This window comes from Musa acuminata, chromosome BXJ2-9 (assembly GCF_036884655.1).
Source record: "Musa acuminata AAA Group cultivar baxijiao chromosome BXJ2-9, Cavendish_Baxijiao_AAA, whole genome shotgun sequence".
Taxonomy (NCBI): domain Eukaryota; kingdom Viridiplantae; phylum Streptophyta; class Magnoliopsida; order Zingiberales; family Musaceae; genus Musa; species Musa acuminata.
In genome coordinates, this window is record NC_088346.1 from 49,204,881 (window position 1) to 49,229,151 (window position 24,271).

At 42.8% G+C, this 24,271-nt stretch overlaps 5 protein-coding genes across 13 annotated transcripts; 1 reads left to right on the top strand and 4 right to left on the bottom strand.

The window, feature by feature from the left end:
• Positions 1-267: 267 nt before the first annotated feature.
• Positions 268-4,152, bottom strand: LOC135623823 (protein YIP4b-like). 5 transcript variants are annotated; one of them, XR_010491497.1, is made up of 4 exons: positions 3,545-4,152; positions 3,124-3,198; positions 2,143-3,042; positions 268-1,005 (listed from the first exon to the last, which is right to left on the bottom strand). XR_010491497.1 is itself a non-coding variant. In XM_065127203.1 (3 exons), exons 1-3 carry the CDS (start codon positions 4,019-4,021, stop codon positions 2,782-2,784), a joined length of 813 nt encoding a protein of 270 aa, XP_064983275.1. In that variant the 5' UTR covers positions 4,022-4,152; the 3' UTR covers positions 1,160-2,781. The 5 variants fall into 5 exon arrangements, 1 of the variants encoding a protein (XP_064983275.1); XR_010491496.1 differs by lacking the exon at positions 268-1,005 and adding an exon at positions 1,132-1,247; XR_010491495.1 differs by lacking the exon at positions 268-1,005 and adding an exon at positions 1,132-1,685.
• Positions 4,153-4,411: 259 nt separating this feature from the next.
• LOC135581099 (tubby-like F-box protein 8) lies at positions 4,412-9,736 on the bottom strand. Of its 3 annotated transcripts, none has more exons than XM_065127206.1 (6): positions 9,537-9,736; positions 7,855-7,924; positions 7,349-7,762; positions 7,120-7,207; positions 5,378-5,510; positions 4,412-5,285 (listed from the first exon to the last, which is right to left on the bottom strand). In XM_065127206.1, the coding sequence occupies exons 3-6, from the start codon at positions 7,703-7,705 to the stop codon at positions 4,547-4,549; spliced, it is 1,317 nt and encodes a 438-aa protein (XP_064983278.1). In that variant the 5' UTR covers positions 7,706-7,762; positions 7,855-7,924; positions 9,537-9,736; the 3' UTR covers positions 4,412-4,546. The 3 variants fall into 3 exon arrangements, with proteins under 3 accessions (XP_064983278.1, XP_064983277.1, XP_064983279.1); XM_065127205.1 differs by lacking the exon at positions 9,537-9,736 and adding an exon at positions 9,158-9,439; XM_065127207.1 differs by lacking the exons at positions 7,349-7,762; positions 7,855-7,924; positions 9,537-9,736 and adding an exon at positions 9,158-9,439.
• Positions 9,737-14,066: 4,330 nt separating this feature from the next.
• LOC103999376 (vacuolar iron transporter homolog 1) lies at positions 14,067-15,163 on the bottom strand. The gene has a single exon (XM_009421132.3). It carries the CDS (start codon positions 14,816-14,818, stop codon positions 14,204-14,206), a length of 615 nt encoding a protein of 204 aa, XP_009419407.1. The 5' UTR covers positions 14,819-15,163; the 3' UTR covers positions 14,067-14,203.
• Positions 15,164-15,173: 10 nt separating this feature from the next.
• Positions 15,174-19,437, top strand: LOC103999378 (abscisic acid 8'-hydroxylase 3). Of its 3 annotated transcripts, XM_009421135.3 has the most exons (10): positions 15,174-15,341; positions 15,470-15,764; positions 16,106-17,597; positions 17,676-17,828; positions 17,909-18,178; positions 18,246-18,332; positions 18,410-18,488; positions 18,570-18,676; positions 18,750-18,868; positions 18,941-19,437. In XM_009421135.3, exons 3-10 carry the CDS (start codon positions 16,893-16,895, stop codon positions 19,029-19,031), a joined length of 1,611 nt encoding a protein of 536 aa, XP_009419410.2. In that variant the 5' UTR covers positions 15,174-15,341; positions 15,470-15,764; positions 16,106-16,892; the 3' UTR covers positions 19,032-19,437. The 3 variants fall into 3 exon arrangements, 2 of the variants coding, with proteins under 2 accessions (XP_009419410.2, XP_018673726.2); XM_018818181.2 differs by lacking the exons at positions 15,174-15,341; positions 15,470-15,764 and having other exon boundaries at positions 17,047-17,180; positions 17,279-17,597; positions 18,941-19,423; XR_001975563.2 differs by lacking the exons at positions 18,570-18,676; positions 18,750-18,868; positions 18,941-19,437 and having other exon boundaries at positions 18,260-18,332; positions 18,410-18,467.
• A 32-nt stretch (positions 19,438-19,469) lies between these two features.
• LOC135623828 (protein MKS1-like) lies at positions 19,470-20,779 on the bottom strand. The gene has a single exon (XM_065127211.1). The coding sequence runs from the start codon at positions 20,508-20,510 to the stop codon at positions 19,779-19,781; it is 732 nt and encodes a 243-aa protein (XP_064983283.1). The 5' UTR covers positions 20,511-20,779; the 3' UTR covers positions 19,470-19,778.
• Between the last annotated feature and the right edge of the window lie 3,492 nt (positions 20,780-24,271).

The window sequence follows — 24,271 nt, forward strand, 5'->3', positions numbered from 1 at the left end:
TGGATTGATCCTTTGCTCCACAAAATTCAGGAGAACGCGGCAATTAAGCCTTCGACGCCACTGTCCACAACGGTGGGATGCTACGTGAGACATTAAGATCTTACTATAAAATTATCACTTATGTTTAACAGACACAGTAAAATTATTTTCTGCAAATAACTTTTCCAGTATCAAATTACTTTTTGATTCTATCAACTAACTGTCCCAGTAATATTAAGAAAAGGCTTACAGCAAAACACAATAATCAAATACATAAGAACCGTGATTTAAGAGAGGAATTATATCTAATCATTAAATTCCAGAACCACCTGATAAAATAATCACGCTACATTGACTTCGATCATATACAATTAGAAAATATAAATAATATTCTCTCTTTGAACAACATACAAGCAGATCTATTTAGCACAACAATAAAAAAAATCACCCACTCGGTCACCCTTATGCCCTTGTAAAAAAATCTCTCTTTGTTTAATTAACCCAAAACAAAGATCTGGGGTTGCATATGCATTGCAAGATATTGACAAGTCAGTTATGGTTCTTACAGGCATAAAAAATCTGCACTTGTAACCATGTAAAAAAAATTCACTTTATCATCATCATGTAAAGTAGTACTACACAAGATCTCAGGAAATCGAAAGCAAGTTTACAAACTAATACAATCGATTTAAAATGATACCCTCATTGAATGTCATCACTGCCCTTGATCGTTTGTATTGTTTCTAATTTTCATTGGAAAACAAGTTCAAGTCCTGCCAGGGCAGCTAAGCTAGCATTTGACATAGAATTGAGCAGTTAATGTATATATTTATTTCACTTTATAAATACAAAGCTCAATCCCCTAAATTTTTCACCACCCTATTCTCAATTAGCCCAATGGTGCAAATATGAAGAATACATGATATCCTTAGATGTCAGTGGATAAGTGCTAGATATGACCTTCTTATTACCTCCTGGATTATAGCTTGTCTCATTTTCCTAAGTCCACTCAGAGTGCCACAATTTCTGAAACATGCCGGAGTTGCTTATGCATTTAAGAAACGAATAGCGGCAACACTGATGTATATCTAGATTCACAAGCAGAGATAAAAAAAAAAGAAACACACCCAATCATAGTTGCAAAAGAAACATAAACGAGGGAAGAATACATACATATTCAGAATCCGGAAAAATCACAATGCTGATCTTTTAATTGAAAATAAAGCAGATGGCAAATACCAAACACTTGGTTGAATATTTCTGTACCCCTGTATAACACTGACAGAAGGTCATGTTCTGAAAATGAATATGTCACAAAGCTCAGACGCCAATCTCATCAGCATAAGCTATAAACAAATATGTAATAAGACAAGATCCAAAGGAAGAGAACGAAAAAAGTAAAAGAACATGGTTCTTGGATAGAAACATGACAACTGTTGGACTAACTGAAGAAGAAAAGATCATTCTGTAAACACATCAAGAATCTTAGATTGGTCGAAATTGATAGCACAAAATCCCACACACTTAGAGAAGAAGAAGATCATTCTGTGAACACGTCAAGAATCTTAGATTGGATGAAATTGATTGCACAAAATCCCACACACTTAGAGAAACTACCTTGAAGATCTCATGCCCTATAGCTTTAAAAGGCTCCACCATCATTCCTTCGTCCTCCGCGCAAATCAAATAGCAGAAGAATCAACTTTCTTCTAGAAGTAAACCCTTCCAAAACCTCGATCAATATCACATCATCACGTAAACACAACACCAAGAAACATACAAAACACGGCACGAGAGTCAAAGATTCCATGAAGCCACAAAGATCATAGATCCGAAACCAAAAAACCCTCGATCTTTATCATCCATTCTACATCATCACGTAAACGCAACACAGACAAACGCACAAAACAACCGAGCAAGAAAAATCAGAGTCCGAGAAACCATAGCGATCATGAGATCCCGAACCCAAACCCTTGTATCTTTATCATCCATTCTACACCATAATGAGTCATCGTGTCCAAGAAACAACAAAGATCACGGAATTCAACGAATTGCAATATTTTCTTCCGTAACAAAAAGGGAATCGTCCATTTCATCCACAAAAAAAAAGGGGGAATGAGATCCCATTGAACGCGAAATCTAACACGGATCGCCAGAAATTACCTATAGCGACAGCGGCGAGGGATCGCCTAGGGATCTTGAAGATTCAACCGCATCCGCCGGAGAGACATCGATAGGGCTTGGCTGGGACTTCTCTCTCGCCTCTCTCCCAATCCCTCGAAACGAACAAACTGCCCTCGGGAGAGAGAGAGTGCGTTATACAGTGTCGGTTCGGATGCTGCGATGAGACGTTTGATGGATCCTCGAATCGATCCGATTATAATCGTTAGCGATACGATGAAGTCGACCCGGATCCGATTATGAGGCTACCATAAAACTTCTACTACTCCCGCATCGTCGGGAAGCGCACGTGTCCAGACTCGGAAGAAGCATCGATGGACCTTAGCTTAATCTCCTCGAGGGCAACTCGGGATGTCTTGCTTCAGTAGAGACTGCCGCAGCGTAACAGACACTGCATAATAATTCTATTATTTTGCTGTATATTCGACGTCAAAATAATTCACAAGACAACACGTATTAGAACTTTGAATCGACGAGGAAATTAGCTCCCCAAATCCGCAATCAATCTAAGACTACTACGAAGCCCATATCTCTTGCTGGTTCCATGAAAAAGGCACTTGAAGCCCAGAAGCCATGTTGTCAACCACGCCATCATCATCATCATCATCATCTTCGGATTCCCTAATCTATTGCGATGATAAAAAAGCCAACAGATATATACATGAGGAAAACCGGGTAGAGGGCCAATGCCTTTCTTCTTGGATCAACCGCGGCGCTCATAAATGGATATGCTGCCCAGTAGCTCCATGCCAATGTTATTGACACCACAATTATCTTGACTACAACATTAATTTTCAGCGAGCAAATTAGAGCTCCAATGTCCAAAGGGAAGAGGCAGTAGCCAAGAAGACTCAGACTCTGAAAGAAGATGATGCGCCCACCCTGTTAGAGTGAAGGAACACGATCAAAGAAAAGATGTTGGAACTCATGCTGCAAATAATGGAGCAAATGTGAACTGCTTACCAGAAGCAAAACGTTCATCGTCAGGATCACGGCACCGGCAGCAAGGACCGCAAATGCAACGGCAAAGACTTGGGACTGTAACAAAGTATAAAGAAGATGCAGGACATGTAAGCCATCGGCAATGGAGCTTCCCTGATATCGCGTTCGAAAACATGGCACTAAACTATCAGAGAAACTAATACGAGGGAAAGAGCTTCCCTAATTCTGATTGGGCTTCCGATCACCGATTCAATTCAAAGGGAATAGATATCTTGTCAAGAACCAAAAAAAATTAGAATACATTTTTTAGACTCATTTATCTTCAGTATTCCCATCTACTGATGTATTCAGATGAAGAAAACATGGCATCATCACCAATAATTATTTATCCGAGTTATAAACGATTAAGAAGAAAATGTAGGAAGATCCGGCGTTCAATTACCTTCTTCACGGACGCCGACCATGACAGGGTGAGCCCGAGGAAGATGATGAAGAAGAAGGGCCCCCATAGATCCCAATCCCTCAGCGCCTTCCCGGGATCCTCTCTGAACGGATTGGGGAACACCACCAGTTTCAGATTGATAACGATCCGCGTTAGATCCCGCTTTACCGTATCCAACACGGGCTCGGTGAGGGTGTCCGTCGGCGAACCGAAGCCGTCAGCGGCAACCCCACCACCCGGGCGTGGGCCGGCGGCGGAGGGGTCGACTGGCGGTGGAGGAAGTGGCAGGTAGAAGGAGCGTGGCACCTTCTGGTACGGAGGGGCAAGGGCGGCGGAGGGGAAGGATGCGCGGGGAGGGCTGGGAGGGCGGGCGGTGGGGACGGTGGCGGAGAGGGCGTCGGAGTTGATGAGGTTCTCGATCTCGTCGATGTCCGACTGGGAGGAGGAATGGAATGGGATACTGTCGCCATGCGACATCTTGAACAGGCGAGGCGCAACCGCGGGGTGGGAGGAGGGATTGGAGGAGGAGGAGGAGGCGTTGGGATCTCGAGGCAATTACACGAAGAGGAGGAGAATGGTCGGTTGTTCCCTCAACCGTAGCCCCATCCGAAACATGCTATCCACGATGCTATATATATATATATATATATATATATATATATATATATATATATATATATATATATATATATATATATATATATATATATATATAACCACAGCTTCGTATAATAAATATCTTTTAATTGGAATTTAATATTTGGAAGGTTCGTAATTATAGAATGAACATGTATTTTAACCTTCTCTTACAACCTACCAAAGGAAGATATTTCCAAGTGACGTACACAAGTAGCACAGCATGCATAGTAGGCCTTCAACACCCGAAGCAGCTCGTAGGAATCGAGAACTCGTAATCGTACAATAACCAACAAGAATTACAACACAAGGTGACATGCAGAGTAGCGTGTTGTTGCCTCTCATTTTATACCATCGATTCTCGTTCTATTCACAAGCCAACTTGGTGTCAAAGCTACTTAGGCAGATGGCAAAAGCCTGGAAGGCTGAAAGTGGGTACCGGTAGTCCATGGTGAACGTATCCTTTGCCACCTTGCCAAACTGCAGTATAATCTTATCATGACCTGATCCAGACGGCTGAGCCGTCGTCGTCGTCGGGGGGCCAACCGCAGCAGGCTGTGTTGCAGCTATGAGCTGGAAGTTCTTCACGGAGGCGATGGTCACCCGGCCCCGGAAGTTAAGACACCAGCACTGCAGCTGCTCATGCCACCTGGGGGGTTTGTTCCGCAGCACCAACGGTCTCTCCTTCGTATCGGTAGTAGCCTCAAACCCCTCTTGAGCTCCGCCGGCGGAAGTGGCAGAGAAGCGAGAGCTGCTGAAATCTAAAGATCGGTCCATGACGGAGGAAAGGGATGACATGCTGCGGAAGGAATCCTCCAAGGAGCATGCAACTAGGTTGTCAGGTTGGCCAGGGACGACGCCGCCAGGCTCTAGGGCTGATGCGGGAACAGAGTGCATGATGCAGTGCATTCGGCGTGGTCCTCGTGTGCCTAGGACATTCAGTTCGTAAGTTACCTGAGCTATGGGGTAGCTGCCTGACGGGACCTTGGGAGAGACTTTCTTGGAGTAAAACCTGCTGCTTGTTCGTCCCGGAGGACACAGAGCAGCCCCATTGTATGGAGGCTGGGTGTCATAGATCCTGAACTTGGTGCCAATAAAATTTGACCTATGATGAATGCCAGAAGGAAGCAACCAAATTTAGGATTCTCGCCTCTAGTTCAATTTATAGAGAAAGATTTTACAATTAAAATCCAGTACCTCAACTTTCCGACGTAGGTGCTGCTTGACCTTGATATGTTACCAGCATCCGTTGAAATGACATATTCTGTACAGGTTGTCCTTGGGTTCCTTTTAGCTGATAGGAGGAACTTCCCATTCTCAACAAGCACAGCTACATAAGAAATTCAACAAAAAAAGAAAATCATTAAATTTCAAAAACAAAACAAAGACAATATATGCAAAGAAAAATAATTTCTTGCACCATTGGAAAAAAAAACGGAACACAGGCGAAATTAAAAATTGGCTAATGGAAGGATAATCTACAGCGATGAAATCCCTAGGGAGATTGATCAGCATAAGGAAAAAACCAGCCTAAATTCCCAACTTGAACGTTAGCTCTGCATATACGACAAAATACATGAAGAGTTTGTACAAGGAGATCACACTTTTACAGAAAAACTGATGAAGCACAAGAATTTATAGAAGAAAGAGTGGCTGGCTATGTTAGGAAAAGGTGAAAGGATGACAATAATTGCATCAAATATAAGGGATAAACAATATTGTAGTTACCTGAGCAGATATTTATCATCGTTATTGTGACCAAGAAATAACAATATCTACTTAAAAGGAAAAAAATCGGCATACAGGATCGAAGATGCTTCTGGTATTTAGCGTAGAATGTTTAGCAGATAAAATACACAAACTTATGTCCCAACACAAAGCCCTATGTTTGTAGAATCTACTTTGGAAGTGTGTTGCCCACACACGTGTCGGTCACGTGGCTCTTCTTGGCATCCAGAACAATGAGCAGGATCCAAGCCGGTAGTTCCATTTGGTGCCCGAGGGTTGGAACCCAAGGAAAGAAATAAGCCCACCCTATCATACCATAAGTAAATTGTACAAGCAAAAAGCATGAAATCTCTGGATAAAAAATAATAAAAACACATAACAATGAATAAAATCAGAAAATAATAAAATGAAACTAGATGAAATATAAAATGCATTGACCTTTCTAAGATAAAGTAATGCAATATGGAGTGGAACAAACTTACGAAAAGAAAGATATGCACATAATCCCTATAGTGTAGATACACACAGCACAGACCAACATATAGTAAATGACATAAAAAAAATTAGTTGAGATCGATGACATGAAGAATAAGATATTATTATGAAGCACCAGAATAGAAACAGCAATGTCGGAACCATAGAATCATAAACCAAACCGAAGAGTAAGCACAATTAAGAGTAACAACATATAAGGAATTTTATTTATTTATTTAGGATAGTATGAAGAGAATCTGCACCTAGGATATTTGTTAAAAACCATTTCATAAAGTGGTTATCACCGTGGAGACAGCTAAAAGAACAAGTTATATCTTGCGTGGAAGGAATCCTAACTCCATAAAATGGTGAATGACACCTATATTTACTTGTTGCCTAAATCGGTTTAGATAAACGGAAATAAGAAACCCAAAGTCAACCTTTTCATTAAGCAGGCTACCAACATGGTCAGTTGTAAACTTGATTGGAAAAGGGGCACGACTTAAGACTAAATCACCGAAGAATTTCTTTGTCTTTATTTAATTGACCACAAAGAAAACAGGCAAACCTTAATATGATATGGTGGAAATGTCCTTTATAAAAGAATAAATTGTTCATATCTCTACACATGCCTGTTTTGCACGTCACATGGGAATGCCCCGTGTAATGGGGAACATGTAAACGAAACTTATATGTACTACTTGTTTGGAGAATTTATCAATGAAGAGCAAGCTTACCAGGACTAAGACACAGATAAAGATGATAAGTTAATTTTGACTTGTCCCTTTTAATGAAACACTGGATCATCCCATCTCGAGGTCCAGGCTGCACAAACAAAAAGCCAGAAATCAATGAAGTATTGAAATTTTAATAAGTGTAACAAAAGCAACTCCCAGACTTAAAGATGTGTGACGTTGTCTCACATCTATTGTGTCACTAGTAACTTGGTCAGGATAAAAATATTACCTGTTTTAGTGATATCGGAAAAGTAAGCTTCCCACAAAACTCTGGACTTCTAACAATCTCTTTACACATCTCCCTCCATGCCCTGCACACACCAGCACAATCTACAACATGCTTCCGTGATGGCCACGTCGCTTCATTTTCCTCCAACCTTCTAATCACATCACGAAGTAGCTCAGGAGGAAGGGTAGCCCAGTGGCTCTGTTGGGTAATTTGAGAGAAATCATGTGGCTCATTCTCAGAACTATAAGATTTTCCTTTATGATGACCCAGAACTCCTGAAAGTCTCACTTCAAAACTTCGCCTTGACAAACTACCAAAGCTATCCCTTACATCACGAACTATCCTACGAAACGACATCTGGGCTGACTTTAAGTAGATACGTATGCAGAACAGAGCTGTTGCACATACAAGGGGCTAGCAGTACAGTGACAAGGGATCAATGAGGTGGTCTTGGAAAGCATATATAAAAGCAGATGTTTGAACAGGCAAAACTTTAATCTCATTACCTTGCCAAGGATTTAATGTATCCACGAGCCACAAAAGGTTTCACGTGCTCAGTCTCAAAGGATTATATGGCTGCCAAAACAGAACCAGTGATTGAGTGGATTGTCCAAGAAATCAGCATAATTCATTAACTTATATAGTTCAATGATCTAAGCTTCCAACTAGTCATCAGCCGCATTACCTTGGAAACAAAAGGACGTTATCACAAAATATCACGATTTAATTGCACAAAAACAAATGGTTACAAAGATGAGACGACCTATGCCATGATCACAGAGAGCCAATGTAATGCATGGTAAAGAAAGATTAAGAACATTGCATAGGTCCATCACCTGCCCTCGATAGATTTATGTTTTCCAATAACAAAGTCGGTGAACATCCATCTAAATTGGAGCTACTTATGTGAATTAGTTATCACAGCAAAACTCCTGTATAAGGCTTCAAAACTTAATGTCTCTCTTTTGAATAAAGTCATATCAATTCAGTTTCCAAGAGTTATAATAAGAATGAAAAGAGAAGGAATTCAAAACATGAAACACATTTGGCTTGAATGCAAACGATCTGATATAAAATCACTAGTAAATTCTTGATCTAAGATGAAAAGTCAATGATTAGCTTCGTAATTAAGAAAACAAAAGAGGTTAAAAGATTGCATAAAATATTTTTTTTTCTTTTAGTTTGCCATGAGAACCGACCACATGAGACACCAAGTGACCACGTTTATGGTAATCTCTCTCTCCTTCCCCTAAAAACAGGGGCTTAGGTGGGCAGAATCGCCCGGCATGAATCATGGACACAAAGAACTAGTCTCGCCCTCATCTCATTTTAGCAATCAGACGTTGGCGCAGGGAACTCATCCAGTTCCAGCTCCGCAACCAGTGTCGACATGCAGCGAACCCTAGGAAGAAGTCACAGGCAACAAAATAACCTCACAAATGGGCGATGTATTTTCCAGATCAAGGGAACGGAACCACCAAATCAAACAATTTCACAACTTCTCATGATCACCTCGAGCTAAGTGAGAGATCAACGGGGAAAAATCAGAAAGACGCGATGAAGACAAAACAACTCCGAGATCGGACCTTTAGCGTTCAAAACACCAGGCCTCGAGGCTTCTCCGCAAAACCCCCAACCCAATCGCGAGATGATCCAAGAAAACACCAAATTTCAGTCAAAACCCCCGAAATACCAAGCGGTTCTTTCCAAGTATGTGCGAAATTCTCCCAAGAAAGACGTCGATAATGCACACAGCTCTCAATCTATAATCGCTGGACGAAAAAGAAATGAGCGGAACCCACAATCTACCTCGAGTGTCTTGAATCGAGATGCAAGAGCCCCCAAGAAACGCACAACTCCACGCAGCAAACCCGAACCTTCGAGTCGGTCCCAAGAAAGGAATCGTCCCTCCAAGAACCCCCCCCGGATCCCTTCCTTATCGCCGCTTCCTCTCTCTCTCTCTCTCTCTCTCTCTCTCACGCGCACACACACCGAAGGCGGTGTCTTGCGAAGGGGTAAGGGTGGGAAAGTAGGCGCGTGCGCCACTTAAGTGTCGGCCTCACGGGACGACACATATGTAGGACCCACATGGGCCATAGTGTAAAGCCGCCAATCGCAGGGCTGGTGACGGAAGAAGGTAAGACGATAAGCATCCGTTTCGTATGAGACCTTTAAGGAGCGGGCCTACCCGCACCGTCGCGTGACGGGAACCACGGACTGCGCGCGCCTCTTCCGCCACCCGCCGCCCGCCGCCCGCTGTCCGTTCGGATAACGGCTCCGTTGGTGGCCTCGCCTGGCGATGGCCTTAACGCGATCAAGGAATCTGGATCCTTGATCGGAGATCGAACGGCTGCTGGGCGATCACGAAGTAGGCATCCTTGGATTAGGAAGAAGAACACGACCCAACGATGGAGGTCTATTTATCGTCATGTAGTTGTGGTTAGTAGATGTTTTATATCTAAATTATGGATGAAAGAGTACTTTACTCTTAACTTCCTTTAGTTGAGGCACCAAAAGAACAAATAGGACCACAGAAGATGCTTCCATTCAATGATCGACACATATAAATAGGCAGATGAAGAGCCAAAACATCCACCAAACCTCATGGATTGTCACGAGGAAAGCTTGACAGTACGTTAGATTTGCAATCGAAGCACTTTAAACGACTTCAAGAGTTCAAGTTTTATTTTGGATAACTCTTCTGATTAAGATTATATCGTACTATCAAGATGTCAACTAAGTCGCGAAGTATTCTTGTGTCAACTTCTCGAACTTAGCTGGGATTGTCTAAATCTTGATGTGCCCTTGCGATATACATCCGTAAAGATTAGTCAGTTTGTAACCTCACTCAAGTTCTGAAGGACTTGCAAAAAAGAAAGTTAATTAGTTCGAAAAACGAATGACGGACAAGTCCTGACGTTTCGCGAAAAAAAAAGCTTTACAAGTAATTCAACGAGCACCTTGCGTGCATTAGAGAAAAGAGAAAGAAGAAAAACAATGATTTTAGAATGTAGAACTAACGATACTCATCGGGTGTCGGGACACATATATAATTATATGATATTAGTAAACTGTAATTATATGTCCACCAATAGTTCCAATGATAAGAGGGATTAAACAATGGAATAAATAAGATTTAGCTATTATTTGTGTGCCAATATCAATCGCACGAGGGAGAGGAAGGTGAGTGTATAGTGGTCCAACATGGATCCACCTCAATTAGTAGTACCAAACACATCATTGGTGTGGAGGCCCACAAAAGGGATTTGGGTCAATAATTGCCCTAAAGCAGCACTTCATTCGGCTTGATGTGGGTGTGTGGTCCATAGCTCACGGGAGATCATCAATGTAAGCAAAAGAAGTTATTTTGATGACTAATTATTATTTTAGAATTATTTTATAAGAACATCGAGCAATCGTAAAAATATTTACGTTTCGAGATCAATAGTTTCATGACTCAAAATATGATTATTTGAGATGAGAAAATTTTAAAATTACCTAAATGTTTACTTTTTCTCTATAGTATCTGGAGTCATATATCTTTGTGTTTTTTTTTTATCTTTTTGTGTATCTGTCATGTCGGTATGTACACAATTGTGTGTTTATCATTCTCAACACGCATGTGACGGGATATAACATGCATCTCGAGTTATATCGTTACGACTCTTACATTCTGTATATTATCATGGTGGTGGCATAAGCGTATCATATCGCATGACGTATTCATACATTACCAGTTGATAACATTTGAATGAGCAAAAAAACAGTTACAAATTGGTTCTTATGCAATCAAATTTTTAGTAATTTTTTGGCACCCTCTGAGTCCTACTTTAGAGTCTATGAATCGTCTGATTTTTTTTCATGATTTTTTTATTCTTTTAAGTTGCTAAAGGATCTTGTACGAAAGACGATACTAATCCAAGAAATATGTTTTACGATAATATTTGCATGCTTCCATGTTCTGTCTTGTTGGCTTTCTGTTTAGATTTATAAGATTTTAGTCTGCTTTTGTTTTGATAGGAGATTAGATGTTTTTTATTTCTGTGTTTATATCTTCAAAATCATAAAAGAACAAATTGACACAGTGCTATGATTGGGTTTTGCTATGTTATGATAATAGTGTGTCAAAAGCTTTACCTCAAAATCATAAGTTGAGAACAAGATATCAGCAGCTACTCCAAAGTCATTGTCACACAGATGCCATTCACAATGCAATTACTCCCTGATGTGATGATTGCAGCAAGAAACACACCTCCATGTGTATTTGTACTGTTATTTAAGGCTACCTGCTCCCAACCACAACTTTGCAATGCCATCTTAGGCTTCTGTGGTACAACAATGAGAGGTCAACTATACATATGGACCCATACCATTGCCTCCTCAACTTTGTAGCAAAGAAGAACATGGTAAGGGGAGCTTTGATTGAGCCCTCACAGAAGAGCATGAGGCTCTTCTGCCATCTCCACTTCTTCTTCTTCTTCTTCTTCTTCTTCTTCTTCTTCTTCTTCTCTCCTTGTCTCAGTTGATATAAAGTATACATAAAATGCATGTTGTCCATTGCATGATCCTCATGCAGTGCTGAGGTGAATGATGTTGTCTAATGACGACCAACTCTCACCACAAAAGAAACGGAAGCGTTTGAGATCATCAACGAGTCACCCAACTGCTCCAAACAAAGTACAAAGAATACTCGAGTATTCTACAGGAAGCTGAGCTTTTGCTGACTTCTGAGACATCATCTATTTTATTGATCAAGCTTATCCAACCTGAGCACAGTGACAAAGTCTCTGTGCTTAGGTTGTAGCCACCATCGACCCAACCCAGTGCATGAATCAGGATAAGCTTCGGCAAAGGTGAGTGATTAATAATGTGGAGGTGCAAAGGTCATCCTTCCTCATGGTTGCAGTATGACTGTGTTGAACAGTGACAGCCAAACTACTCCCATTTATTTGATGCCATCATCTTCCATGCTCAACAGTCTACGGAGAGAGGGAGGGAGTCTGTGATATCTATCGAAACCACGCTTGCTTGCCCCATGAATCCGACACTCCTCACAAGCAAGCAGGCCATACAAATCTAATCGATGTCTCGACAGCTCCCGTAAACCAATACATGTTATATTTCATTGGATTAATTTCCCTTTGTGATGGATTAATTTCACTGCAAATCCCACAAGACATGCTATGAGAGTGCTTCTTATGTGTCACAAAAACGGATGGATATTTCTGCTGAAAACATTCAGAATCAATAAGGGTGCAAAACATCTAAAGAAAACAAAAGCCAAAATCTCACATCTTACAAGTTACAGAATGGGATTTGTTTGGGGAGCTTCACCATCCTCTTTGAATCCACCTTTTATAATAGGCTGCCCAAAACCCAAATCACAACATCACAATCATCCCTTAGAAGCTCACTATTTACCCTTTTTTTCACTATTCATAAGATATTGGTATTGATGATTCTTTAAAAAATAATAAAAATATTATCTTACTATTTATGATCTTATATTACCAAATTTATTTTTTTTCTTTCTTTTCCATAGTCTTTTATTTTATCCTCGTCTTCCGATCCCACTAGTTGTCCCCGAGGAAAAAGAAACAGAGAAAAAATAAAAATAAAAAGAAATAATATATATATATATATGAATAATTTAGAAATTAAAAAATAAAATAAGATTGTAAATAATAATCAAGTATTTGTAAAGAAAAATATATATTTTTTGAAGAGAGAGAGAGATAGCGCGGATCCACCAGTAGCTTTTAATTCATGGGTACATGTGTTGTTGGATAAAGGATCAAAGTTTTTAATTAATTAATTTTAGTATTTCGATCCTTATACTTTTAAGAATTATATTGAGATCCCTATACTTATGAAAATAAAATATTTAACATCATTTCTTCTCACATCGTCGACTTTATTGATGAAAATATCATAGGATTTATCATTGAGCGACTCTATCTTACCTCGATTTATCATTGAGTATGTTTAATATTTTCGTCAATAAAATCAATTATGTGAGGAGAAACGAGATTAAATATTTCACTTTCATAAGTATATGAATTCTAATATAATTTTTAAAAGTATAAAAATTAAGATACTAAAAATAACTAATTACATAAAATAATATATAATTAACCAAGAAAAGATGAGTGACTTTCTTGTTCTTATCTCAGATTCTCCATATATATTGCTCGGAAGGAAGGCGTTGGTTTATGTTCCATGGGCCTCTTCACCTCTATTTGCTACCTCTGTTTCTTTGTCCCCGAGAAACAAGTAGAGTCGAACCACAACTGATTCGGAGTCGATCACTGTGATAATACCTCAATAACTTGTCCGTTCCGAACATTGATTCGGAAGGATATCAAAGAAATGAACCGAGAATCTCAAACACTCTGTCGTCACGACCACTGTCAAGAAAAAGGTTGCAAGGTGGCTGTCTTATCTCGGAAAAGGAAAAGGGGCAAAGGAGGAGCTTTAATATGTTGTCACCTTCGACTCTATCATTACACTGATTATGATTCCCACTAGCATTATCATGGCTGACAATGAATTGCCGTATTTATATATACATATACGTTATTTCCATGGGAATCAGCTGCAGAGGAGTGAAGAAGGACATGCATACGAGCGTCTCACTCCGATCGGATGCCTCGTGGTAAGAAAGAGGACGTGATTTTGAGGTAGAAACCACATGCACAACGTTGATGAAGAGATGATGTGCATAAATCACACTCGCTACTATTTGGCTTCCCATTTCTCCACAACATTTATTCCTCCACCAACAAGCTTAGGAGGAGAGGCAGCTTAGACTACTCCCATACAGTTCTGAGCTCACCACGACATGCGGACGAGAGATCAAAGGGCACTGACGCTGAAGAGCCTCATGAGCCCGAAGGTCACGGCCATGGCCGCCCATCCCCCCACCACCGCCCGCAGGCACGACCTCCCCACCGGAGCTCGGCCCAGCACCGCCCCGACGGATCCGAACACCACCAGCGCTGCGCTGGCCGCCGCTGCCACCACCCCCAGCCTCACCTTGTAGTTGCCTATGAACCCGGCTGCCAGGAGCGGCACCACCGCCCCCAGCGAAAATGCCAGCGCCGACGCGGCTGCCGCCTGCACCGGGCTCGGCAGCCGATCGGCGCTTGCTCCGTCGCCTTTCGTCTGTAGCTCCCGCTTCATCTGCGCCACCTCGATATCCAGCTGTGCGTACACCGAGACGAACTCCCCGATGGCCATGCTGCATGCGCCGGCGACGAGGCCGGCGAAGCCCGAGATGATCATGGCCTTAGGGTCGTCCTTCACCGCCCCAACTCCCATCATCAGCGATGCGGTGGAGACGAGCCCGTCGTTGGCCCCGAGGACAGCCGCGCGCAGCCACTGCGCCCGCTGGGTGTAGTCTTGCTCCCCGACGTCGGGCGCTTGGCCTTCCACGCCTTCGAGGGAAAGCTTGGTGTCACCGAGGGCCATGGGGTGCGTCGGCAAGGAGAAACAATAAGCAAGGGTGGTAGAAGAGTAGTGTGGCAGACACACGCCGTGGCGAGGGCTTTATAATGGTGAAGACGGATGATGGTGGTGGCACTAACTAGTGGGCGACGCCGGTACACCTCTATGGCATTATCAAACAAGATGGGTCCCGATGCATGTAGCAGAACAGTGGTAGATAAAGGCAGAGAGATAGGCAACTTTGTAGTGGTAGCAGCTTACAAGATTTCCATGGACATGTACTTTGAGAAGCTTGGAGCGAAGGACAAGGAGGCTCAGAAGTCAAGGACTCACCAATCTCCTGCAAACAAGAATTGTCTGTGAGCCTTAGGAGTTAAATGATACACGTTCTACAGTCTTAATGAAATGGATTCCATGAATGAACTGGCTAGAACAGTAGAAAGAATGAGGAGCACTTGTGGTTTCTTCCGACCATTTCTGGGAGTTCCATTAATTACATGATGCCGTTCGTGAAAGTTTCAGGAGGTGACCAAGCTCACTCTTTAGGGTAAGCATAAGGAATCAGATAGACTGGTGTACATATGCTTTAATGCTTTCTTTCCTTCCTCTGTCTCCCTGCATTTCCTTTCCTCTGTTCGGTTTGCTTTAAGAACCATATTACCACTGGTCTCACAGGTATCAGCCGCACAAAGGAGGGTGATTAAAGCGTCATATCATCATGTTCTCCAATCGATGTCAAGGACAACATGAACATAAATATTATTGGTACAGGTTTGCTCATGGATTGCTGAATAGACCAGCACCAGGGTGGCTGGTGCTGCAGGACACCATCTGTGGCATTACTAAATGGGAAGGGAGTATGCATTCCACACGACTGCCAGCCACTCGCAATGGGGAGGCCTTCAATAATTGTCTCTTCTTGTCCCTTCCCCCACTGCTCCCCGAGCAGTCGGTGCTGTAATCAAATCGTGTATGTGGTCTTCCTGTGATCCATCTCTTCTGGGTGGAGACTCCTCAGATTGACTACCGAGTGTTTGTCTAATTCAACATCTCTAGTGCTTAAGTGCATGTCCCTTTTCTTTGTCTTTTCTTTTCTGGTCATAAGATAAGGTGCAGCTTCTTATCTCTCATCAGCATGATTCACAGCTTTAGGATATCTTATTTTAGTAGGTAAGCCATGAGCATGTTTTGTGCATAGGTAGAAGATGATCAGAATGGTGTGGTAGCAGCACCAGAAGAACTGCTGTAGTTCATCATTTCGAAAGAATTAATTCGCCAACAACATTTAGTTCATCTTATCCCTTTGTGCAGGTCCTAAAAGTCGATCAGGAATCAGTCAAAGCAACACGATGACTCTTGCTTTTGCCAACAATACAAAATCGTAGAAGATTGACCCTCGGTCAGATAAAGGATTCTTACATGCAGCAGGTGATCTTGATCCACCAATGATTGTGCTGGGAATCCAGCTATGGCTTGGCCACTAACCAAGCTAGTGGATTCCAAAGATAAAAAAGTCTTGTTCACCATATCTGCCTGCCTAGGACGGGACTTTTCTGCTTTAGGATCATAGAGCAAACAAAGCTCATGAACAAGAAGCTCGAGTGTAGCCTTTGGATCAATGTGTGCTGGAAACAAATGAACAAACCGGAAAGCAAGCGTGAATCAGCTTGCACCATGTTCCATGATGTGTGTGTGTGTGTGATGCAGACATACAACTGAATTACCTCTTGCTTTGTGTCCACTATCTGATTTGCTAGCAAATTCGCCGTGAATCATCAGTTTGCTCTTTGATCAGCCTCTGTTCAGGCTGAGAGGTGGGACAGTGGAGTGATGGGCGGCCTCATGGATTCATCATCTGGCATCTTAGATTCCTTGAATCTTTGTTGTGTACCGAGCCAGCGATGCAAACAAGAAATTCCTATCTAATGTAACGAGAAGGAAGGATGCTGACAACGGAAGGCATCAACTTCTTCAACCGGTATCAGCTATAGACAGATGCTCGTGGTAGATAACTAAGCTGCTTGAATCACAACGACGACAGGGGCAATTGGTATTAACGAGGAAGAAATCCTCTGCAACACTTCAGACGGAGTCGTCCATGCATGAAATCGAAAGCACGGGGCCGATATATACATGTTGGGTTCCTTCGGAGCACCTCACTTCTGGAGTTGCAAGTTATGGACCTGAGTGGCACACAGATCCTTGCATCGTTCTTCGTACTCGTAATCACAGGTTTCGTATGGCTGCGATCGTGGAAGCCCCAAATGGAGATGAGAAAAATCCCAGGGAACATGGGTTGGCCTCTGATAGGAGAGACACTCTCGTTTCTGTCCGACTTCTCGAGCCCTTGTGGTATCTACAGCTTCATCAAGAAGAGGCAGCGCAGGTTTGCATGAATTCCTGGAACAGGCTCTGTAATCAATCTACGGTCTCGATCTCTACATTGCATCTTGACCATGGCTTCTCTCTGTTCCTCGCCGTCAGTCACGGAAGGGTGTTCAAGACGAGCATCTTGGGAAGGCCTACGGTGTTCGTGACCGGAAGGGAAGCGAGCAGAATCTTGTTGTCCGGAAAAGATGGAAGCGTGAGCCTCAACCTGTCGTACGCAGGCAAGCAAGTTCTCGGCCCCACGAGCTTGCTCACCACGGCAGGTGAGGAGCACAAGCAGCTTCGCCGATTGATCGCTGAGCCCCTGTCGGTGGATTCGCTCAAGCGGCACTTCCAATTCATCGATGACTGGGCGATCAAGACGCTGGAGGGGTGGCCCGGGCGACCGGTGTTGGTCCTGGAGGAGGCATCCACGGTAAGCCAAGAAGATCGATGCTCAAGCACTGAGACCTTTGATTCTCCATGTAAATTCCTCGTCCTCTCCCGATGGCAGTTCACTCTCAAAGTGATCACCAGCATAATGATGAGCTTGGAGCCAGCCGGAGATGAGCAGGATGAGTTTCGCGCAAATTTCAAGCTTATATCATCCACCTTTTCCTCCTTGCCTCTCAAGATCCCTGGAACGACGTTCCACCGCGGCATACAGGTAATGCACATGATCCGTGGAAGATTCAAGCAACAGGAAAACCAAACTATGATGATGCTCGTGGTGCTTGAATGGCGCAGGCTCGGAACAGAATGTACGCGATGCTGGACTCGATGATCTCCAGGAGGAGGAACGGCGAACACGAGCACCACGATTTCCTGCAAACCCTCGTGAGAAAGCACAGCAAAGAAGACGAAGATGGCGGTGATGATGCAAATAAGCTGACCGACACGCAGCTGAAGGACAACGTGTTGACTCTGCTTATCGCAGGCCATGATACGACCACCGCTGCACTTACGTGGCTCATCAAGTTCCTGGGAGAGAACCCCCATGCTCTGCAAAATCTCAGAGTAAGTGCGAACTCAATGTTATGTTGCAACACTGATTCTGGAGTCTCAGAACGACTATACTTGGCAGGAAGAGCACGGTAGGATCCGAAATGCTAGAAACGGCAGCTCACATCTCACCTGGTCTGAAGTCAATAGCATGCCTTACACCAACAAGGTGAGCGTGAGATCATCCAAGTCATTCACGAACCTCGACTGCATTGAATCGCTCACCTTCATCTTCTTGAAGCCCAGGTGATAAATGAAACACTGAGAAAGGCCACCATCCTACCCTGGTTTTCCAGAAAAGCACCTCGGGACTTCACCGTCGATGGTTGGAAGCTGCAAATTAAACCCTGCGTAGGTACGATTTCTGCCGAAGCAAGTTGACCCCTAAGTTTCTTGAATTCCTCAGGTCATACGATAAAGACGGATTGGTCAGTGAATGTGGACGTCGTATCGATGCACCATGACGCAGATGTCTTCCCCGACCCCGAGAAATTTGAACCTTCAAGATTCGACGTAAGTCGGAGAAACAGAGCCATGTTTCCAGCTGACACCCGAACCATTCATGCATCTTGTACGATTGCTGCAGAAACCACTGAAGCCATACAGCTTCTTGGGGTTCGGAAGCGGACCGCGGATGTGTCCAGGAATGCACTTGGCGAAGCTGGAGATCTGCATCTTCATCCACCATCTGATATGCCGATACAAGTAGAAGATCGAAGCAACCGAGAGCTGTTTCCTTCCGAGTAAATGGAACTCACATGGAACCTTTGATTGCAGGTGGAAACCTCTGGATGAAGACAGCAGCTTGCATGCTACTCTGGTTCGCATGCCCAAGAACAAGTACCCCATCACCGCGGAGCCACTGTGAGCGAGTCATGGCGTTTGTACTCTTCCTTCGGATTGCTTCAGTGCAACGAAGAAGAGAAGTCACAAAGAACAAGCTCGAATGTCAAATGCAGTAAACACAGATTGATACATCGACCTGTTCAAGTCGTTGACCCAATTAGCCCCATTAACACGTACGTTATATGCTGGATAGCATAGGGAGACGATGACGTGGGTGAATTCATTGATAGAATAGCAATCACTTGATTGATACAACCGTATGATGAAGGGGTACAAAGTCTAAGCTACTTTTCTGGATATCTATTTCCGAGTAATCTCGATGTCTATCTTCGAGTAACCATAAATACGTAGAAACAGTATACTGAACTAACTCGAGATAAACTCAAACCATGGGATGTAATCATGGGTACCAAAAGGAATGCTCGATAGATTGATCTAAAAGAACTAAAGTAGGCCAATCTTGTGCTTCTCATGGTTTCACCGCGAGCTTCATCTAATTAATTATTATAAGTACATTGCCGTAGAACAAATCCAATTGACTGTATCGAAACATGAATGAGAAGCTTCGGTTCATCGTGATGTAAGATTACGTGGAGTCAGAGACAGGGCATTGATATCGTCAACATGCGTGCCCTACTTATCCGTGCGATCACTTTCTCGATAGCTGCACGTCTCAACTGCAATTACTGCTGGCGGAGCCAAACACCACTTTTCTCTCCTTTCTCGGGGATCGTGTTGCGTGTCCTCGACTCCCTGCGGTCCCGGAGATTTAATACTGGTACTGGTTGAAGAGGTCCCAGTAAGACGCGGGAGAAGGAACGATTCCACTGGATAGGAAGTTGTTGGGACTGGGGAAGAAGCTGTTGATCCCCATGAAGCTCCTGTTGCTTTGGATCGCTGGGCTGAGTTCGTTGAAGAAGTTAATCTGATGCTGCTGAGCGGTGGAGGATGCGAACAAGTCGGGAGATATGCATGGCAGGGAAGAAGGAATCGGGGACAAGATGCCTGGAAACGGACCAGCCGATCGGTCCAACGTCGACGCACCAGCACCGTCGATCCCTAGCAGAACCTCGGCTAGATTCTGCTCCCCCTTCGTCAACCTTTCGCCGCTCGAACCGTGTGCAGTCTGCGCTGTCTTCTCGAACGTGGCTAAACGAGCAGCCGGAGAGAACAATTTCCCGGCGGCGTCGATGCGAGGAGACAGCACAGAAGCATCGCAAGGACCATGCGCAGAGAACGACGAGGCGGCTGCGGCGGCGCCCGTGAGACGTTGTACCACCGACATGAAGTCGGTAGGAGTGGTGTGGATGACCTTGGGCGAGACGGTGTAAATTATGATGGGCCGCCGCTGCTGAGGCGGCGGTGCGGCCTGTTGTGGCGCGGCCATCGGAGGTTTCCTTATCTTGTAGGAGTCCTTTCGAACCTTGAGAGGAGTCGGGCGCGGGCCGTGCAGCTCTCTCCGGGATGACTGCTCGCCCATGGGGAGATCAGAGGAAGACATGGTGAGAGCAGAACCGGATGTGATGTGTCGGAGGGACGCGAAGAGATCAGAGGGAGAGAGAGAGAGAGGGAGGAGGATGGATGCAGAATCCGAGGACTCTCACGTGAAATATAAAGACACAACAGGTCAATGGAGTGCACAATGGTATGATGACACAAGAAACGAAATCGGAGAAGAAAAAGAAGCAGTGTCTGACGTTGAACTCGTCCACAGACGGAGGAGAGAAGTTAGATCAAGTAAAAACTCTCCGGGAGCAGCAGACGGCATGCATGGATGATGTCGCCACCCCAACCAGAGCCAGCCAGTTTGGAAGTTTCCAAGTCAAACCAACCACTGGTGGTAGTCAGTTGACTAATTAAGGGAGGATTCGGTAGGAATTAGTGGCGTTTAGGAAGATGTCAGGAAGAAGAGGGAGAGGGGTGCCGGAAAGGTGGTGACGTGGAGTCCGGATGCAGTCAATCGGTCAGTCAAGTCAACGAAATCCGAGACGTGGTCAGAGGGAGCGCTGAAGCGATCGAGGATGCTACTTCTTCTTCTTCAACGCCTTGGCTATGCCATTTCCAACCCACACCACACTGTCGATCCGTTCCGTAGGCAGAGAGGACAGAATTGGGTCCCGAAATCTGTGGCATCTACGGAAAGGCAATCATGCGGCTTTGGCTCGGTGCACTTGTCGCATGCAATTCTTAAGATAATGTTACGTTCTCCGGACGCAGACACAGGTCCTCAGGTGCCTTGTGCAGTCTACCGAATGACGCGTGCTCTTTCTAGAAGCCACACACAGAGAGAGAGAGAGAGAGAGAGAGAGAGAAAAGTAAAGGAAACATGTGATAGAAAGGAGACTCCAAGTTTGATCTTACAATTTTGATTATTCATGCTCGTAAGTTTGATCTTATCGAAATCTCGACTTGAACCTAATAATAATAATAATAAATCGATTGTTATCTTTTGTAGTAGAATGGATCCAAAGTAGTGTGGGAAGAGATTGCATGCAAAGTCAAATCTCAACACGTAGCACCACCTTTTTCACCCACTCGGTTGGCAAAGTCAAATCTCTGTATCAGTTAAAATAATTTGATTCTAGAAATAGGGTACGAGTGAGAAAGTTCTCTGTCACTTCCTAAATGTTAAAATGATACATATGATGGATTTTCTCATGGTTTAACCTAAAATCTAACAAGCAGGACAGCAGACTTTGAAGAAGATTAATTTTATCCATCGATTATTAGATCATATGATCTTATTTAATTAGATTATATATATATATATATATATATATATATATATATATAATTATTTTAATTATAATTATCAATCAATAAAAAAAGATCAGGTAAAAGTTTTTTTAATGATATCAAAAGTTATACAATCTTGATCTTGATTTATTGTTATTTAATTTTGATTCTATCATTAAAGTTTTTCTATGTAACAAAAAATATTATTATAGTTTTTATGCTTATCGTTACAATTTTATTTGATTAAAATAAGATATTTCATATCAAAACATAGGATAACACCTATTAAATTTTTGTTTAGATTTTTCCTCTCTCTTTAAAGAAAATATTTATGCTCTTATAGCTCATAAAAACATTAGCCTACTTTATGGCAAAACTTCTAGCTTGAGTATCAAAGGAAATCAATGAAAATGCCTCAATGCTCTTTATACTTTATCGACATCTGAGCACTAATTAACATATTTATCAACCAAATTAAACTAGACACTCTCTTAGACCCATTCTCTAACTCATCTTATGGTGCTCTTCTAAGTTTGTGATGTTGTTGGTTCTAAAAATAACCTAATCAATAGTATTATTTAACTCATCTTTACATAGTCCTTCTTTTATCATCTATAATAATTGTATAAATGATAGGAAAAGAGAGGAAGACGAGTATAGTTTTCTTTACTATTTCTTTTGGATCAAACGACGGTGCATATATAGATTAGATAAAAGGTTTTTTGAATGATATCGAAAAATACGTAACTCTTATCTTGATATATTGTTATTTGATTTTAATTTTGACGTTAAAGTTTTTTGTATAACGGAAGCATAATTATAATTTTATATTTACCGCTACAGCTTTGTTTGATTAAAATGATATAATTCATATCAGCACATAGGATAACACCTATTTCAAATGGCATATTGTTATTCTATTGATATTATAAAATATTATTTATATATTTCTCTCTCTCTCTCTCTCTAAATGAAATATTTATTCTCTCAAAGCTCACAAAAACGTTAGCTTACTTAATGGAGAAACTTTTGGCTCGAGTATGAAAGTGAATCTCGAGAATGCCTTAGTGCTCGAGAACTTTCGGCATCGCTTATCACTAATTAATATATTCATCGAACCAATCAAACAAGGCACTTTCTTAGACCCATTCTCTAACTTATCTTATGATCCTCTTCTAATTTGTGATGTTGATGGTTCTAAAAATGACTCGATCAACCCCATCCTTGGAAATTTGTACGAATGATCAACATATGAAGCAATCTAAAAGGTAGTCGAACATGAATTAAGTGGACTTGATAAATAAAATAAATAATCAATTATGAAGCCAAGAGAGAGAGAGAGATTAAAAGAAAGAGTCATTAGGTTTTATGAGAAATATAGAAAACTAATAAAAGCTATACCCATACGTAGCAAATGACACCCAAAAGTACACGGATTGATACGCCGAAGGTGACACTCCCGGTGGCCTTCACATCGTAATTGAAATTTCAGCCACCGTTGTCTTGCATGTCTCACCTGCTCGCTCTCTGATTGGACACATCACAATCGGGCCCACCAAAGTCACCTCACGTCTCCGGTGACGTTTCTAAGAAAGAAAGCTTAAACAAGAGAGAGACAGAGACAGAGAGAGGGATGCCAATAACCCGTCGACCATAACACTCACTGAGAACAGAACCCAAACCTTTCGGGCTCGTATCCGTCAATATGTCTCGATGAGAAGGCCATGTTGTTCGTTGATGTTATATCTAACACATCACATGGATCCTACTTAGCCTTCTTCGTTCGCTCTCCTCCATCGCCGAACTATGCTGTTCGTGTCAGATAGATCGTAGCGGTCTCTTCTCTCTTCGTTGCCTCAGTTAATGGGAGGATTTCGACCGTCTTTAAGGACGATTCGTGGACAACGTGGCGACTCTTCCGCCGCGAGAAATCTTAATCGACGTACGTAAACTCGGTCAGAGGACGAGGAGGAGCTAAGCGGCCGAACGGGACGGACTTTGAGAGAAGACCACCGATTCCACATCTTAATGATGCGAGATTAACATGGCGAGACTCCTCTTTTAACTCTCAGGGAGATGTGGACGGTGATCCCGACGTTGTTGTCCCTCCTGCCTCGCTCATGGCGAGGAGAACCCAAGCGAGCGAGCGATAATTATTATATACTGTAGAATCTGACTTTTCCTCCACATAACCATTATGACGAGTTCTTACATGGCTCAAAATTGACTCGATATCTTTAACCTCTCGGATAATTATTATATACTTATCATTTAATGTCATCGATCAAACTAAGTCATGGAGGTTCGGTCCTTCCGGCGTTGCCTTTAACGGTATGCGACTATTCCTATTACTGCGTTCGAGCAGGGAAGAAAAGTCAAAAAAGTCTTCTCATCTCTCTCGCCTCGTTAGGTCGACGCTAGTGGCGGTGGAATGCGGCAGTCAAATTTTGTTCCACGCATTCTTTTCACGTGCCTTTTCTTTTACTCCCACGATTCGTATCCTTACACGAGATTAAACCTCACGTG

Excerpts from the sequence above, each read along its gene's own strand:
- LOC135623828 (XM_065127211.1), bottom strand. The coding sequence starts at position 20,510 with ATGTCTTCCTCTGATCTCCCCATGGGCGAGCAGTCATCCCGGAGAGAG.
- LOC135581099 (XM_065127206.1), bottom strand. The coding sequence starts at position 7,705 with ATGTCGTTTCGTAGGATAGTTCGTGATGTAAGGGATAGCTTTGGTAGT. Across the intron at positions 7,208-7,348 it reads TTCCGATATCACTAAAACAG|CCTGGACCTCGAGATGGGAT; the intron begins GTAATATTTTTA and ends TTGTTTGTGCAG. Across the intron at positions 5,286-5,377 it reads ACCTACGTCGGAAAGTTGAG|GTCAAATTTTATTGGCACCA; the intron begins GTACTGGATTTT and ends CATTCATCATAG.
- LOC103999378 (XM_009421135.3), top strand. The coding sequence starts at position 16,893 with ATGCATGAAATCGAAAGCACGGGGCCGATATATACATGTTGGGTTCCT. Across the intron at positions 17,598-17,675 it reads TCCTGGAGGAGGCATCCACG|TTCACTCTCAAAGTGATCAC; the intron begins GTAAGCCAAGAA and ends TCCCGATGGCAG. Across the intron at positions 18,869-18,940 it reads CATCTGATATGCCGATACAA|GTGGAAACCTCTGGATGAAG; the intron begins GTAGAAGATCGA and ends CTTTGATTGCAG.
- LOC103999376 (XM_009421132.3), bottom strand. The coding sequence starts at position 14,818 with ATGGCCCTCGGTGACACCAAGCTTTCCCTCGAAGGCGTGGAAGGCCAA.
- LOC135623823 (XM_065127203.1), bottom strand. The coding sequence starts at position 4,021 with ATGTCGCATGGCGACAGTATCCCATTCCATTCCTCCTCCCAGTCGGAC. Across the intron at positions 3,199-3,544 it reads GGTCGGCGTCCGTGAAGAAG|TCCCAAGTCTTTGCCGTTGC; the intron begins GTAATTGAACGC and ends ACTTTGTTACAG. Across the intron at positions 3,043-3,123 it reads CGATGAACGTTTTGCTTCTG|GGTGGGCGCATCATCTTCTT; the intron begins GTAAGCAGTTCA and ends TCACTCTAACAG.